The 16,070-nt window shown below is 37.4% G+C and overlaps 1 protein-coding gene across 1 annotated transcript; it reads left to right on the top strand.

Annotated features, from left to right (window-relative positions):
* The first annotated feature begins 12,230 nt into the window (after positions 1-12,230).
* Positions 12,231-12,929, top strand: LOC127106054 (probable histone H2B.1). The gene has a single exon (XM_051043334.1). It carries the CDS (start codon positions 12,310-12,312, stop codon positions 12,754-12,756), a length of 447 nt encoding a protein of 148 aa, XP_050899291.1. The 5' UTR covers positions 12,231-12,309; the 3' UTR covers positions 12,757-12,929.
* The last annotated feature ends 3,141 nt before the right edge of the window (positions 12,930-16,070 follow it).

Genomic DNA, 16,070 nt, shown 5'->3' on the forward strand with positions numbered 1-16,070 from the left:
ATTTGAGATCCTTCTAGAACCCGGTTACTATTCTAAGACAGGTTGAACCAACCAAACTTCAGTGGGGAGGGTATTTACCTATGGAACTCACGCAAGCCTTAAAACTTAGGAATGATTGTTGTGTGACTTGCTTGTGCTTGTTATTTATCTAACAACATGACATCATAACAACATAACATCATAACATCATGGCATTGTACTAACCATTTCAAGGATTTAGGGATTTAACTCTGCTAAAAAAAAACAGAAAAAACAAAAACAAAAGCAAAAACAAAAGAGAAAAGAAAAAAAAAGCTCTTTTTGTTAGTTTACGCAAAGTTAAATCCCGAAAGTCCTTGAAAACATTTCATACATTGCACTGCATCGCATAACAGGTATTCTAAAGGATCAGTGTTCTCACGATTTTCCTATCAAACAGATTCCAGCAGATTCAAACAGATTGAACAATGGCTCTCGAACAAACTGTCAAAGATCTCCAGGCCCAGAATGCTCAATTCCAGGAAATGATGTTGAGCTTATCTAAGGGGCAGGAAGAACTGAAAGCTCTTTTGATGGAGAAGAAGAAGGACCAGAAACCTGTGGGTTACATCAACCCGGAGAGAAGGCTTAAGGGACAGGTTACAGGAGTCAAGATTAGAATTCCGAAGGATTCAGAAGAAGAGACCGAGAATGATTCGGAAGATGAGAATCCTAATCTCGTCAATTCTGAGGACGACGATGAAGATTATGAACATGAACAGTACTCTCCGAAGGATGATAAGTACAAGTTGCTGGAAGAACGTATGCTAGCTATGGAGGGGCAGAAAGTGCCCGGTCTGGATTTCGAAAACTTGGGTCTGGTCTCTGATGTGGTCATTCCCCGCAAATTCAAGGTTCCCATTTTCACTAAGTATGATGGTGCCTCTTGTCCTCAGATGCATCTAAGGGCTTATGTGAGAAAGATTCAGCCGCACACTACTGATAAGAAACTGTGGATCCATTTCTTCCAAGAGAGTCTGTCTGGCACACAGTTAGAGTGGTATTATCAGCTTGAGAGCTCTAACATCCGCACATGGACTGATTTAGCAACAGCTTTCTACAAGCACTACCAGTATAATTCTGAGTTAGCGCCTACTCGGCTACAGCTACAAAATATGGCTATGGGCTCTAAAGAAAGTTTCAAAGAATATGCTCAAAAGTGGAGAGATTTGGCTGGCAGAGTCAAACCCCCTATGACTGATCGAGAGTTAGTGGACATGTTCATGGGTACACTGACTGGCCCATTCTACAGCCATCTACTGGGAAGTTCCTCGTCAGGTTTCACTGAACTTATCTTGACAGGTGAACGGGTTGAAAGCGGCATTCGAAGTGGAAAGATACAGGCAGCTACTTCTGCAAGCACCAAAAAGTCCTATCAGGGAAAGAATGAATCAAATGCTGTGTACAGTGAGAGGAAGCATAACAAGAAGAATCGTGACCATACTGTTGGGGCAGTTACAATTGCCGCACCGCCATCTCAGAACTTCCAACACAGACAAGACAGGTCGAGAAGACAGTTTACCAAGATCAATATGACTTTAACCCAAGCACTGCAGAGTATGTTAAAGGCCAATTTGATTACCCTCAGAGGCCCTCCTGCAAATCCCAACACTACTTCTCCTCGTTATAATCCCAACGCCAGGTGTGCCTATCACTTCGATAGCCCCGGGCATGATACGAATGATTGCTGGTTGTTGAAGAACAAGATTCAGGATATGATCGACGCTGGAGAAATTGAATTTGATCCTCCGGTGACCCCCAATGTCATCACAGCACCTATGCCTAATCATGACCAAAATGTTAATGTTGTGGACGACAATTCTCACGTTACTGACGTTGCTGATTTAGCATCTCCTCTCCTGATCGTTAAGAAGAATTTATTGCAAGCTGGTTTATTTCCAGGTTGTGCTGAAGATTGCGATCTCTGTGTACTCCGACCCAATGATTGTTTGAAGTTGAAGAACGGCATTCAACGGCTGATGGATGATCGTACAATTCTATTTGAAAGGGTTCCTAAGGTGGACAACTCTATTGAAAAGGTATCTGTGATTGCTAGGTCCAAAGCTCCAGTGAAGATTACCGCTACTAGAGTGCCTGTGAAGATTACCGCTGAGCCCAAAGCGGCTCCCCTGATTATTACCGCACCTGGCCCCGTGCCATATTCCTCCAGCAAAGCTATTCCGTGGAACTATGGAGGCGACGTTTACATCCATGGCATAAAGCAAGTTGGTAGTTCTGCTAATCCTAATGATATTGTGGGGACTAGTAAAGTTACTCGAAGTGGAAGGATCTACTCCCTAGAAATCTCACCTCCCGCTCCCGAAATTCGAGGAAAAAGACCAGTCAATCCTCCGCAGTCAGAGACATCGGTCGAAGTTACTTCTGAAGATGTTGCCAAACAGGAAATGGAAGAGATGCTGAAAATCATCCGTAAGAGCGATTTTGATGTAGTGGAACAATTGGGGCATACTCCGTCTAAAATCTCAATGTTGTCCTTGTTATTATCCTCTGAATCCCATGCCAATGCATTGATGAAATTCTTGAAGACCGCTCATGTGCCTCAAGAAACATCCGTCGATCAATTCGAACATTATGTTGCTAATTTGACTGTTGACAATGGCCTAGGCTTTTCCGATGCTGACCTGACGCCAGCAGGAAAAAATCACAATAAAGCTCTGCATATCTCCATCGAGTGTGAGGGGATCACCCTGGCTCACGTGTTGATCGACAACGGCTCTTCCTTGAATGTGCTCCCGAAAGCTGTACTCGATAAATTTGACTACAAAGGCATTGAACTGAAACCTAGTGATGTTGTGGTGCGTGCTTACGATGGTGCGAAGAGTGTTGTCTATGGTGAAGTGGTTCTCCCTATCAAGATAGGACCTCAAGTCTTCAGCACTACCTTTCACGTGATGGACATTCGTCCCGCCTACTCCTGCTTGTTGGGGCGCCCTTGGATCCATGGGGCAGGTGCGGTAGCTTCGTCGCTTCATCAAAAGCTGAAGTATCCAATAGCAGGCATGGTTGTCACTGTATGTGGAGAAGAAGAGTATATTGTCAGTAATGTGCAAGCCTTCAAATACGTCGAGATGGAGAGTGAATTCTTTGAGACTCCTTCTCAGTCATTTGAAGTGGTTCCTCCACCCAGTCCTGTCCTTAAGCCAACTCCCCTTGTGCCCAAGGTTGTTCGTGCTCCCCCTGTCATGATCTCTCTGAAAGATGCTCAAGCCGCGATTGAAAATGGTGATCGTGCTGGTTGGGGTCAACTGATCAATGTACCGTACAAGTCTGATAAAGCTGGCCTGGGGTTTAACTCTGGAAAGATAGTCAAAAATCAGATTAATGCTATGGAAGATGCTGATAGTGATTGCGACTTGGATAGCTGGATTTTCCCAACAATTGGTGACGGACTCAACAATTGGAAGACTGAAGACATTATCCCGATTTCCTTTAGTCAGGAGTAATTGTTATTGTTTATTCTAGAATTGCAAATTTTAATTTTCTTTTACAATCAAACTTCTTAAAGCATTGTGTCTATGCCCGAGGCACAATGGCTAATTTGTTAGGGGTTTGTCATTTTCATAAGCATATTCATATTCAATAGATCAATGGACTTTTTGCATTCAAATATTGCGCTCTTTATCTTTCCTGTCATTTTTCAAACAAGCTATGTTTCTTGCACACACTCACGTAACAATTTGCCGATCCATATCCACTCTGGATCCTGTTGGTAATGACTCTGCTACTGTTCATTATGACTTTGAAAATCCGATCTACCAAGCCGAGGATGGAAGCGAGGAAGATTGTGAAGTCCCTGGAGAACTTGCCCGACTACTGCAAGAAGAAAAGACTATACAGCCGCATGAGGAATCAATTGAAATTGTAAATCTGGGTACTGAAATAAACAAGAAAGAAGTCAGAGGTTTCTTGGGGCACTCGAATTACATTGCCCGATTCATTCCACACTTGACTGCTACCTGCAAACCCATCTTCAAATTACTGAGACAAAATCAAGAGATGGTATGGAATGATGAATGCCAAGAAGCTTATGACAAAATCAGGAAATATCGCCAAGAACCTCCAGTTCCGATGCCACCAGTTGAAGGAAGACCTTTAATTACGTATTTGACCGTGTTAGAAAATTCAATGAGGTGTGTTGGGGCAACATGACGAGTCTGGTCGAAAAGAGCATGCCATATACTGCCTTAGCAAAAGGTACCGACTGTGAAACAAGATACTCACAGCCCGAGAAAGCTTGCTGTGCTTTGGCCTGGGCTGCTCGCCGACTAAGACAGTATATGTTGAATCATACCACCTTATTGACTTCTAAGATGGATTCTATCAAATACCTATTTGAGAAACCTGCTGTCTCCTGAAAGAGTTATCACTGACAATGGTACTAATTTGAACAACAAGATGATTACTGAACTCTGCACGCAGTTCAAAATAAAACACCATAACTCTTCTCCGTACCGGCCAAAGATGAACGGCGCCGTGGGGACTGCTAACAATATCAAGAAGGTCATGCAAGAAATGACAGTAACATACAAAGACTGGCATGAGATGTTACCCTTTACTCTTTACGGTTATCGCACTTCAGTGCGCACTACGACAGGGGCAACTCCGTTCTCTTTAGTCTATGGAATGGAAGCCATCTTACTAGTGGAAGTTCAGATTCCCTCTCTAAGAATCATGAAAGAGGCGGGCTTAGATGAAGATGAATGGATTCAGACTCGACTCGATCAGATAAATCTGATTGATGAGAAGAGACTTGCGGCTGTTTGTCATGGGCAGATATATCAGAAATGCATGACCCAGGCATTTAACAAAAAGGTCAAGAGACAAGTGTATCAAATTGGCGACTTGGTAATCAAACGCATCATCCTACCACAAACTGACCCCAGAGGCAAATGGACTCCCACATACGAAGGGCCATTTGTAGTTAAGAAGGTATTCTCAGGTGGAGCCATGATACTCGCTACAATGGATGGTGAAGACTTCCCACATCCCGTGAACGCGGACATAGTTAAAAAATACTACGCATAAAAGAGACCCGCTAGATCGACGTATCTAGGCAAAAGTAAGGGCATCCCGGCGAACCAAAAGGGTTCGGGCAAAAATTAGGGATATATAAAAAAAAATGTACACCCGGCAAGTCGAAAACCTGAAAAGGCGGCTTGGGCAAAAAAGGGTATCCTGGTGGACTGAAAACCTGAAAAGGCGGTCCAGGCAAAAATTAGGGATTAAAGCGTATGACTATGTCCCGTTCTCAGTCAACTTTCATCCAAGTTCGAGGGACTGACCAAGCCAATCACTTCTATCCGACAGCAAGGGATGAGATGCTCGAAGACATAATGACAGTAGTAGGCTTAAAATCAATAGGACTTCTTCCACATAGCTTTCTCTTTGTTTTCGACAATTTCCTCTTACTAGGATTTCTGTCTCCTTGTACACAAATTGCCTGTTTATAGGCCTCCTTTCAAAATCAATACAACCCTCTTTCAAAAAAAAGATGCTTTTGTTTTTACTTTTCTGTTTTGGTTGCGTAAATGTCCATTGATTTAATTTGAATTAATATGTGCATTTGAATATGACTGATGTTTACAAAAATACATGCATAGAATAGCAATAGCAATTACTACCCGACTTCAGGATCAAGGAAAAGGTCTAATCATGCTTCCAATGAATCCGCTACCAATTCTCTTCCCCAGCAAGCCTGTTTTTTTTTTCCTCAGAAAATGGCAGTATCCCCAGGCACAGCCAGTTACTCCCCAACAGAGGTCGGCGTCACCAGACAGATTGATCATCTCATCCATCCCCAGCCAGGCTCTGTTGAATATTTCCACCATCAGACAGAAATCAAGCATCCCCAGCCGAGAAAGGGTCATCGACACAAATGTCTCAAATCAGTAGATGGGGATTTATTTTCCCCAGTAGAGTCCCCAAGCAGAACTTCTCATACGCATAACTCATTCATTACATCCTTTCACAGCATACGCATGCATACAACATTCACATTTATTTTAGCATAACACGAAACATCTCATGCATCATGACATAGCATGAAGCTAACTTTTCTTTGCAGGTTATTTATCCTCCTGATATAGTCAAAATAAAAGGTTCATTCAGACAGACACCTTTATCAATCACATTCAAGATTCAGATACATATTTCAAATACAGTTCATGGGAACATTCATTCTGACAACACTTCGATATCCTCCTAACGATGGCATCTTTAAGCCCATCCCAGACATTTATTGCAAGTACAACATATACAGGTTATCAGATACAGCCTAACGTACGGTTCATTCTGATTCAGCCCAACATATGACTTCTTCAGCAACTCCAATGCGGTCTAACGTACGACCCATTTGGACCTTCAAATCCTCGGATACTGCCTAGCGTACGGTACGTTCAGGGGTGTAGTCTAGCGTACGACTACTTTCTTCTTCGGATACAGCCTAACGTACGGCTCATTCTGCAACTCAGATACGATCTAGCGTACGATCCATTCTGAACTCCAGCAACTCCAATGCGGTCTAACGTACGACCCATTTGGACCTTCAAATCCTCAGATGCTGCCTAGCGTACGGTACATTCAGGGGTGTAGTCTAGCGTACGACTACTTTCTTTTTCAGATGCAGCCTAACGGACGGCTCATTCTACAACTCGGATACGATCTAACGTACGATCCATTCTGAACTTCAACAACCCCAACGCGGTCTAACGTACGACCCGTTTGGATCTTACAACCCTCAGATGCTACCTAACGTACGGTACATTTCTGAAGTGTAGTCTGGCGTACGACTACCGCTTTCATCATCAGATGCGGCCTAACAGACGACTCATTCTGCGACGGTCTAACGTACGACCCGTTCGGATGTCCATCCCCTCAAATGCTACCTAACATACGGTACATTTCTGAAGTGTAGTCTAACGTACGACTACCCCTTTCGTCATCAGATTCAGCCTAACGTACGGCTCATTCTGCAACTCAGATACGATCTAGCGTATGGTCCATTCTGATCCTTTATCCCCAACAGCATATGACACACTCCGACTCCCCAGCGAAGTCGGCAGCCTAATGGATGACTCATTATTCGGTCTAATGTACGACCCAGTGTGGCACCCATGTCTTCAAATTGGCCTAATGTACGGCTCGATCTGAAGCTTTCGTCATCAAACCTCCCGGATGGCATCTTTAAGCCCATCTCCATCAAGACCAACTGTCGATTCTCAAGTGCAAATTTTTGGGGCATTCTAGTGTTCAATAATCTTCCACCTCCAGACCACGAATGGCATACACGCCATCCTAACTCTCTCGGTTCAAGAATATTGAACAGGGGCAGCTGTCATACCCCAAAAATTACCCATCATTTTTCCTAAAAAAAAAAAAAAAAAAAAAAAAAAAAAAAACGAAAAAAAAAACGAAAAAAAAAAAAAAAAAAAAAAAAAAAAAAAAAAGAAAAAAATTTAATTAATTAATTAATTAAATAATTAAAATAAATAAATAAATAAAATATAACAAATTATTTTGGACTTGGGTCTCCCTCATTCCAAGCCCATTACCCACGAAATTAGTCTATAAATACTGAAGTTTCAGTAGGGGAGTTACACTTGGAGTGAGACTTGGAGTTACACTGGGAGATTCACTGGGAAAAAAAGAAGAGGAGGAGAACAGAGAAGAACGAATAAAAGTTTTGGCATAGGAACCCTGCCTACCCGGAGAATTCAGAGTAAAGAAACCCTGAAGGCAGCCCATCTGCACCAAAGCCATCGCCGTCCAATTCCCGCTGCCTAACTTATTCCGATACTACAAGTGGTCAATCCCTTCAACCTTGAATTGGCAAACAGGTTTGCGTATCTCTATTGTTTATACTTTCAATTGGCCATATCTACATATATAATGCATCATGATTAAATGTTGATATATAATTTGCTTTCGTATGGGAATTTAAGTATGCCTGAATACCCTGAATGTTTGATCATGTTATTCCTGTGATAAAATGCCATAAAATTCAAAGTTCCTAACGTGGGGCTGTTTTCAAATTCAAAATCCGTGGCCGCTCGCTAGCACCTCGCTAGGCGAGCCTGGGGCGAATATTCGCCTGGCCTTCGCTAGGCGAGGCAGAGGCGAACGAGACAGTAGCTGACTTTTCTATTCTGTTTTTTTTTTTTTGTTTTATCATAGCCATGCATTATTTATCCTATCCTATTTATTGTTGTGATATTTCTCCGGTGTAATCTTCGATTGCACCCTGATTTGGTGTTCTGACATGTTTCTTTTTTTTGAGTTTCGTAAAGGTTCACATATCCCAGGAAAAGGTTATTGGCTAGGTATTCCACTTTATTTGTGGGATACCCTTGTGGAGTTTCACCCTAAATTAATTTTTAATGTATTAATTTCTAATGTATTAATTTTTTAATATATTATTTTTAATAATTTTAATGTGGAGTTTCATCCTAATTATATAATTAATTGTAAAACTTTGCCTTTGAATAAGTGATCTTGGACCTCTCTTTGTTGCCTTACGATTACGATATTACGGTCATGTCCCGCGAACGTGGGGATACCCTTAGCAAAGACCCTTCGGTTAAATCATCATAAAATAAATTATAGTCCCTCGGATGTTGCCTTCGAATATACAACTTTGTCCCTCGATGACCCTCCGATGTTGCCTACGGTTAAAAGATGATAGTCCCTTCGAATGCTAAGATATCCTCGTAACTGTTGCCTTTAATGACCTATCGATGACCCTACGATGACCCTTAAACATCCAAAGGATAAAACTACTTATTTCTCAATAATAAGGACAGTTTTACCCTCATAAGGATAGGAAATGCTCATAAAGACCTTGGGTCGGTATAACTCTTAATTGTTGGCTCACAATCTAAAAACAATTTTCACACCTCCCACCTTTCAAAATATCTTTAGAAAATCACCACTTGGTATATATTCATACTAGAATCATTATCGAGTTATATTTTTCTAAACAATTTCCAAAACTAAACGAGATAACTACTTTGTATATATTCATACAAGAATCATTACAAAGTTAAATTCTCTTTCCAAAAACAATTTTCCAAACAATTCACAAACACTTTTTTTCAGACAAAAATAATATAAGTGATCGAGCAATTAAGAGCCCATGGATAACCATGGATACAAAGGGTGCTAACACCTTCCCTTTGTATAATGTACCTCCCGAACCCAAAATCTAAATTAAGGTCTTTCCTGTTCTTTTCCACCTTTCCTTATTGGATAAAAGAAAAGCCGGTGGCGACTCTTGCTAACCGCGACATTGCGATAAAAAACACAAAAAGTCCAGTTCACCGTATGACACTAAGGTATCCTCACAACTGTTGCCTTCAATGACCAATCGATGACCAATCGATGACCCTTCGATGACCCTTCTACATCCAAAGGATAAAACTGCTTACTTCTCAATAGTAAGGACAGTTTTACCCTCATAAGGATAGGAAATGCCCGGAAAGACCTCGGATAGGTATAACTCTTAATTGCTTATTCACAATTTAAAACTACTTTTCACACCTTACACCTTTCAAAACCTCCATTAGAAAGTCACCACTTGGCATACATTCGCACTAGAATCATTGCCGAGTTATATTTTTCTAAACTATTTTCAAAACTAAACGAGATAACCACTTTGTATACATTCATTCAAGAATCATTACAAAGTTAAACTCTCCTTTTCAAAACATTTCCTACACATTTCTCAACCACTTTTTCAAACTAGAAAAACATAAATGATTGAGCAATTAAGAGCCCATGGATAACCATGGATACAAAGGGTGCTAATACCTTCCCTTTGTATAATGTACCTCCCGAACCTAAGAATCTAAATTAAGGTCTTTCCTGTTCTTTTCCACCTTTCCTTATTGGATAAAAAAAAAGTCGGTGGCGACTCTTGCTAACCGCGACATTGCGATTAAGAATACATAAAGTCAGTTCGCCGTATGACAGGACCTACCAATCGTAGTGTGCAACTATCTGGATATTGAAGAGTCAACTAGGGAATTTTTCTTCTTATTTTCTATGACATTGGGTTGTGCCTCACTCCCTTATGTATTTTATTGAAACTCTCAAGAAATTTAAATTTGATCCAAGATTGTGTGATCCAAAGTCAGTCAAGGAATACCTTCTAGTGATAGCGTAACTTTTTGTGAGGCATTATTTCCTCATTGTCGGAGACAATCCCATTTTGATAAACCTAAGGTAAAGTTGCTTCCCAGGGAGGTGGATGTGAATGGACTTCAGAACTAGTGTGAACTACGTATTCAAAATTATGTGTGTGATTTTAACAATTGTATTTATATTGAAAGGAAAACAAAATAAGTCAAAGTAAAGAACAGATACATAAATATATGTATCTGACGATGGCTATAAGTAAGGATTATATAATCAAGATCCATAGTTTGTTTACATCTTTGTAAATAGTTTGCTTATGATGTTTTTGTTTGCTATCCATTTTGTCCTCTATGTAGATAACATGGCCAAAGATACAATGTAATAAGATTACAATAAAAACATGGCTTTGCTTGAGGCTAAAGTCAATGATATGTAAGTTAATGTTACTCAAACCAACCATTTAGCTAAATCTGACAGTACATCAATAAGCTTGGACATAATGGCCTCCCAATCTACTTAACCGTTGTATGAGACAGTGACCTCCGCAATAAATGTTCATACTAGTGTTGGATTTTATATGTCACCATATCTCCCTATCAATAAGTCTTTTTGACGGGTTACTCGTAGAAAGAGAAAAGACACATCTTTGAGGTCCCAGAGATCATAATAACCAAAAATACGACACAAATCATTGACAGGAGATTGTGAACTTGTAGGAAGACTTGGATTTAGCCCAAGATTTCATTTTTGTGGAACACCCTTGGACCATTAGCCAAGTAGAGTCCACAAATAGAGTTTTACCAAGAGTCCTTAGATGAATATTAGACACTTCAAAGAGAAACTGGGCAAAAAATCACTCCTATATTTTATGGGCATACAAAATGACTTCTCACTTATCCAAAAAGGAAACACCATTTCACTCACATATGGATACGAGGTCATGGTTCAAATTATCCATAATGACTTTTACAATTTGTAAGTATTGTTGCATGATTGTAAGTATTGTTAATCAGATGCTTTACATTGACTTGGGATGTAACTAATTGTGAATAATATTTGATCACCACCTCGTCTCCTACCTTCTTTAGAGCCATATGTAGTTTTCCTAAGAGGGTTTGTCTGATTATTAGACGTTGGGAATTTGAATATCACTGCGACCTCCAAGGTGACTCCATTATCGCTTACTATATGGAGTTTGACTCAACCACCATTGATGTTAGAGGAGCCGTCTATGAACACAATCCACTATGAGATGTTTCTAACTCTTTGGACTTAGTTTCACAGTGAAACTTGCCACTTATTTCAGTTGATTCATATAATCAATCTCATTATTTTAAATTCAAATAATATTGATCATCTTTCATAATTTTCACTTAATATTGATGATATCCCTGTATTTAATTTAGGGTTTTAAAATGTGTTTTTTTTTCAAATTTGTATTTTTTCATATATCAATAATTTCTATTGAGAGAGTCCATACACAACTTTATTCTGATATCAATTGGATCCCCAGAAATAGACAATGAGATTAATCTCTCGAATCAGTCGATCTTTAAATAGAATATTTAGTTTTTAAAAAATACATTAAAATAAAAATAATAATTATATTAAAAAATAAGAAGCTCACATATAATTTTTAATAGGTGTGTATGTCTCTAATAAAATAAACAATTTTTTATTATATCATAGAATTGTTAAAAATATAAAATAAGAATAGTTACTATAAATTGTTTTGCAACAATAAAAATCAATCTGTTTCAAAACTAAAAACCGCCAATACAAGGAAATAAAATTGGTAAATGGTATCCTTATTTCAGATTTAAGAAATGGTAATATTCTTTTGGACGCGCAATGAAAAACAATTAGATGCTACAAGGAAAGTGAGAGAAAAGCGTTTTACATCTTTGAATCAAAGCGAAATCGTGACCGCGTATTTCTGTGTATCCTCTAAGGAATGAAAAGGAACGGCTAACGGATCTCCACGTCATCGATCCGCAAATAACACGAGTAGCCAATGGTAACGCGAGAACACTCTATATATATCAAACATCACCGCTTCACACAATTTTCATTCACAGTTTTTCGATCTGCTTCATTACATCTTCTTTCAATTTCCAGTTTTCAAATTCCCAAACAGAAATGGCACCAAAAGGAGAGAAGAAGCCCGCCGAGAAGAAACCCGTGGAGGAGAAGAAGTCCACCGTAGCAGAGAAGACTCCTGCCGAGAAGAAGCCAAAGGCCGGGAAGAAGCTGCCTAAGGACGGTGGTGCCGCCGCCGGAGACAAGAAGAAGAAGAGAAACAAGAAGAGCGTAGAGACATACAAGATCTACATCTTCAAAGTTCTGAAACAAGTTCACCCTGACATTGGTATCTCAAGCAAGGCCATGGGAATCATGAACAGTTTCATCAACGACATTTTCGAGAAGCTTGCTGCTGAGTCTTCAAGACTTGCAAGGTACAACAAGAAGCCAACAATCACTTCAAGGGAAATTCAGACTGCTGTCAGGCTAGTTCTGCCCGGAGAATTGGCCAAACATGCCGTTTCTGAGGGTACCAAGGCTGTAACCAAGTTCACAAGCTCTTAAAATCAAGATTTAGGTTTTGTTTATGTCCCAATGTAGGCACTGTTAGAGTTATTTGTATTCAGCTTTTACCTTTCTAATGTTGTAATGTACTAATGGGATCATGCTGATCCCGGTTGTGTATTAAAATCATGAATTTAATGATATTGGGCTTCAAAATTGCCTCTATTGTTCAATTACTGTTTTTAATATAAGTTTACGGTCTCTTCAATTTATGCCCAAACTTTGCATGCTGCATAGTTTTTTTTTTTTTAATTTTTATGCCTGCTTCAATTTGTGAACCAACTTTCGTTCCGAAATTTTTATTTACCAATCGTAAATTTTGCCATATCTCTGTTGAAAGTCTACATATGCCTTGTTTTAGTTGGCTTGACTTGATATTTTTTAGTTAGCCTTAATATTATACGTATGTTGCTCTCTTGCACTGTAGAAACTTATTATACCTTGTTGTTTTGTTGATCTCTTAATATATTTCGGTTATTAAGAAACTTATGAGTGAAGTAAGAAGCCTTTGCTAAAGTGTCTGCTTCCCGATATGACTATGTATTCATGAGCTTGTGACTGGTATTATGAACTCTTTAAACTTGGAAGTGAGACTTTTTAGTAGTGGAGTAGGAGTGTAATGAGAACATGATTTCCAAATATTATATTATATATCTACTAATCCCACCGTTTCTTTTTTAAGTTTCATTTTCTTTTTAAGTTCAAATTAATATTAAATATATTTTTGTCAAAATTATCCATAAATAATTATTAAAAAAATAAAATAAATATTGTTTTTATCTTTAACATTTAAAAAGGAACGGAGAGAATATATAATAAAAAGAAATAACATATCGTCATTTTTCATATTTTATCTTTAACTTTTCAAATCATTTACACTAAAAAAAATTAATTGATACTATTTCACAAATTGAACAATTTAATCACAAGTTTTTATTATTATTATTTTATTTTATAGTAAAATTCAACTTCATTAAAAGGCAGACCAATAAGAATTACAACTAGCATGACATATGATAATTGAAATGAACCATACCTCATACATAGCCTAAAAACAATATTAAGAAAAAATACTACATAATTATAAGAGACATTATATATATATATAATAGATCGTTCACAAGTTAATGCACAACCAAATCAAAAACAATAATATTTCATCCAATTATTTACTCTCTTGCAAACACCATCAATGATAATGTGGCATTGAGAATCCACATTCATTTTTCAAATCCAATTACAAATGATTTGTTTGATTTGTGTATGCATATTTCGACTATCTTTGGTCTCTATATTGTCCAACCTTTTCGAGTGTTCACAAAATAAAAGATGCTTAGAGATATTGTAGGAATGAATGTTAAACTCATAAGCTTCCTCGGTCACTATGAAATATCAATATACACACTTAAATATGCTAAAGAACACAAAACACTTTTGAGTCATTTTGTCAAACACCAAGAGTTCAAACTTAATCACGAAAAGACAAACACATCATAGAAAACACATAAATAAAATTCAATAGCTCCATTAGAAGAAGTAATCCCATACTGTAGACCAACAATTATAGTTTCGGTGGTGACTGAAAGATTGTCTACGAAGGTCTAGGAGCAACTTCGGGGGAGAGAAAAACATCCATCATTATTAAGTTTGAGATTTGCAGAAGTCCCTTAACATACTTGTCATTTTTTGGTGGCAGATGCAACACCCCATTTTTTGTATTTAATTAATTGTGCCATTTTAATTAAATTTGTGATGTGTTGGTGAACTATTATTTTTTATGTGTTTGAGGATATATGATCTAAGATGAGAGAACACAACCTTTAGAAATAAAATGTGATTTTTATTTAATTTTAATTGATTTAATTATTTAATTTGAGAAAATAGACTGTGGGGTAGAAATTAGAAGTTTAGTAATGTTTTGAAGGTGTGAGTGTAATTAACGATAAGTAAGGGTATCATGAGTAAAATTAGAAATAAATAATTAGATTTATTTATTTTATTTAAATAGAGAAATTGAGAGGAAAATATATTTTGGGAATTAGTACATGAAATTTGACGAGAGAAAACAAGGGTTTTAGAGAGTGAAGGCATATGAAGGCTAGAGCTAGAGACACCATAACCAAAAATTTAAGAGATTATGCAATTCTAAGATAACGGGGGAGAAATTGTTCATGTGTGAATGCTTATGCAAAGAGGATAGAAAGGTTTCCTTACCCTTCTCCTTTGAGATTTTTTCTTTTCACCATTGTTGGATGTTTTAGAGCTTGAGATGAGTTTTCATTAAAACTCTTTCAAGAATTATGCGTCATTGTGTTAATTACGTATTCTGAATTAAATGCCAATTCGTGTAAATTAATCTGATTAATTTTGAAAATTGTTGTTCTTATTGGTTGTGTAGAAAAGTGTTGACGATGATGATGAGTTTTAATCAAATCGATGTAATATATGTTAATTTGTGTCTATTTTATTATATTTAATACTGCATTAAGATGTATGCTTGAATTTTGTGTGTTTGGAATCGATATCAGAGCTTTGATAGGGCTCTAATGATGGAAATCACACTTTTTGATGTTGATGTTTTTGGGCTCTCGTGCTCAACGCGGTCGAAGCCATGCTTAACAAAATTTCACTCAGCGTGAGGAGGGCTCGCCCAACAAGATGCCATGTTTCTGGTTTTCTGGTCTGAGCGATCTCGCTTCAGCGAGGATGAACTTCGCTTAGCGAGAGCTCGTTTAGCGAACATGACATAATGACTTGTCATACCCCAAAATTTGCCTGTTAATTTTTATGATAAATTGATTCATGCATGACATTCATTTCACATTTGCATTCATTCATTAGCATACATTCTCATATAAATTATAAATTTTAATTTATTTATTATGTGATACAGATATAAAAAATAATAATAATTTTGGTTATCTGTATGATATAAATAAATTATATATATATAAATAAAATAGTTTTAATTTAATGATAAATAAAAATAGATTTGAACTTTAATTGTATAATTAAAATTTTAAATTAATTTTATTTGTTAAAGCTCAATAAATTATAATAACTATTTTTTATAATTTAGTGACTCATGTTCCATTTATTCATTATTTATAAATAGTATTTATTTAGTAATTCACGTTCTTACTTAATAAAATTTATTTATAAGAGTAACATTTTTTTAAAAGCCCATAATTATAAAATAATTTTGGTTGATATAAGTAAGAATAATTTTGATTTTTTTTAAATGATGAAAGTAAAAATAGAAATAGGTTTAAATTTTAATTCAATTATGTAACTAAAATTTAAATTAATTTTTA

This window comes from Lathyrus oleraceus, chromosome 7 (assembly GCF_024323335.1).
Source record: "Lathyrus oleraceus cultivar Zhongwan6 chromosome 7, CAAS_Psat_ZW6_1.0, whole genome shotgun sequence".
Lineage (NCBI taxonomy): Eukaryota > Viridiplantae > Streptophyta > Magnoliopsida > Fabales > Fabaceae > Lathyrus > Lathyrus oleraceus.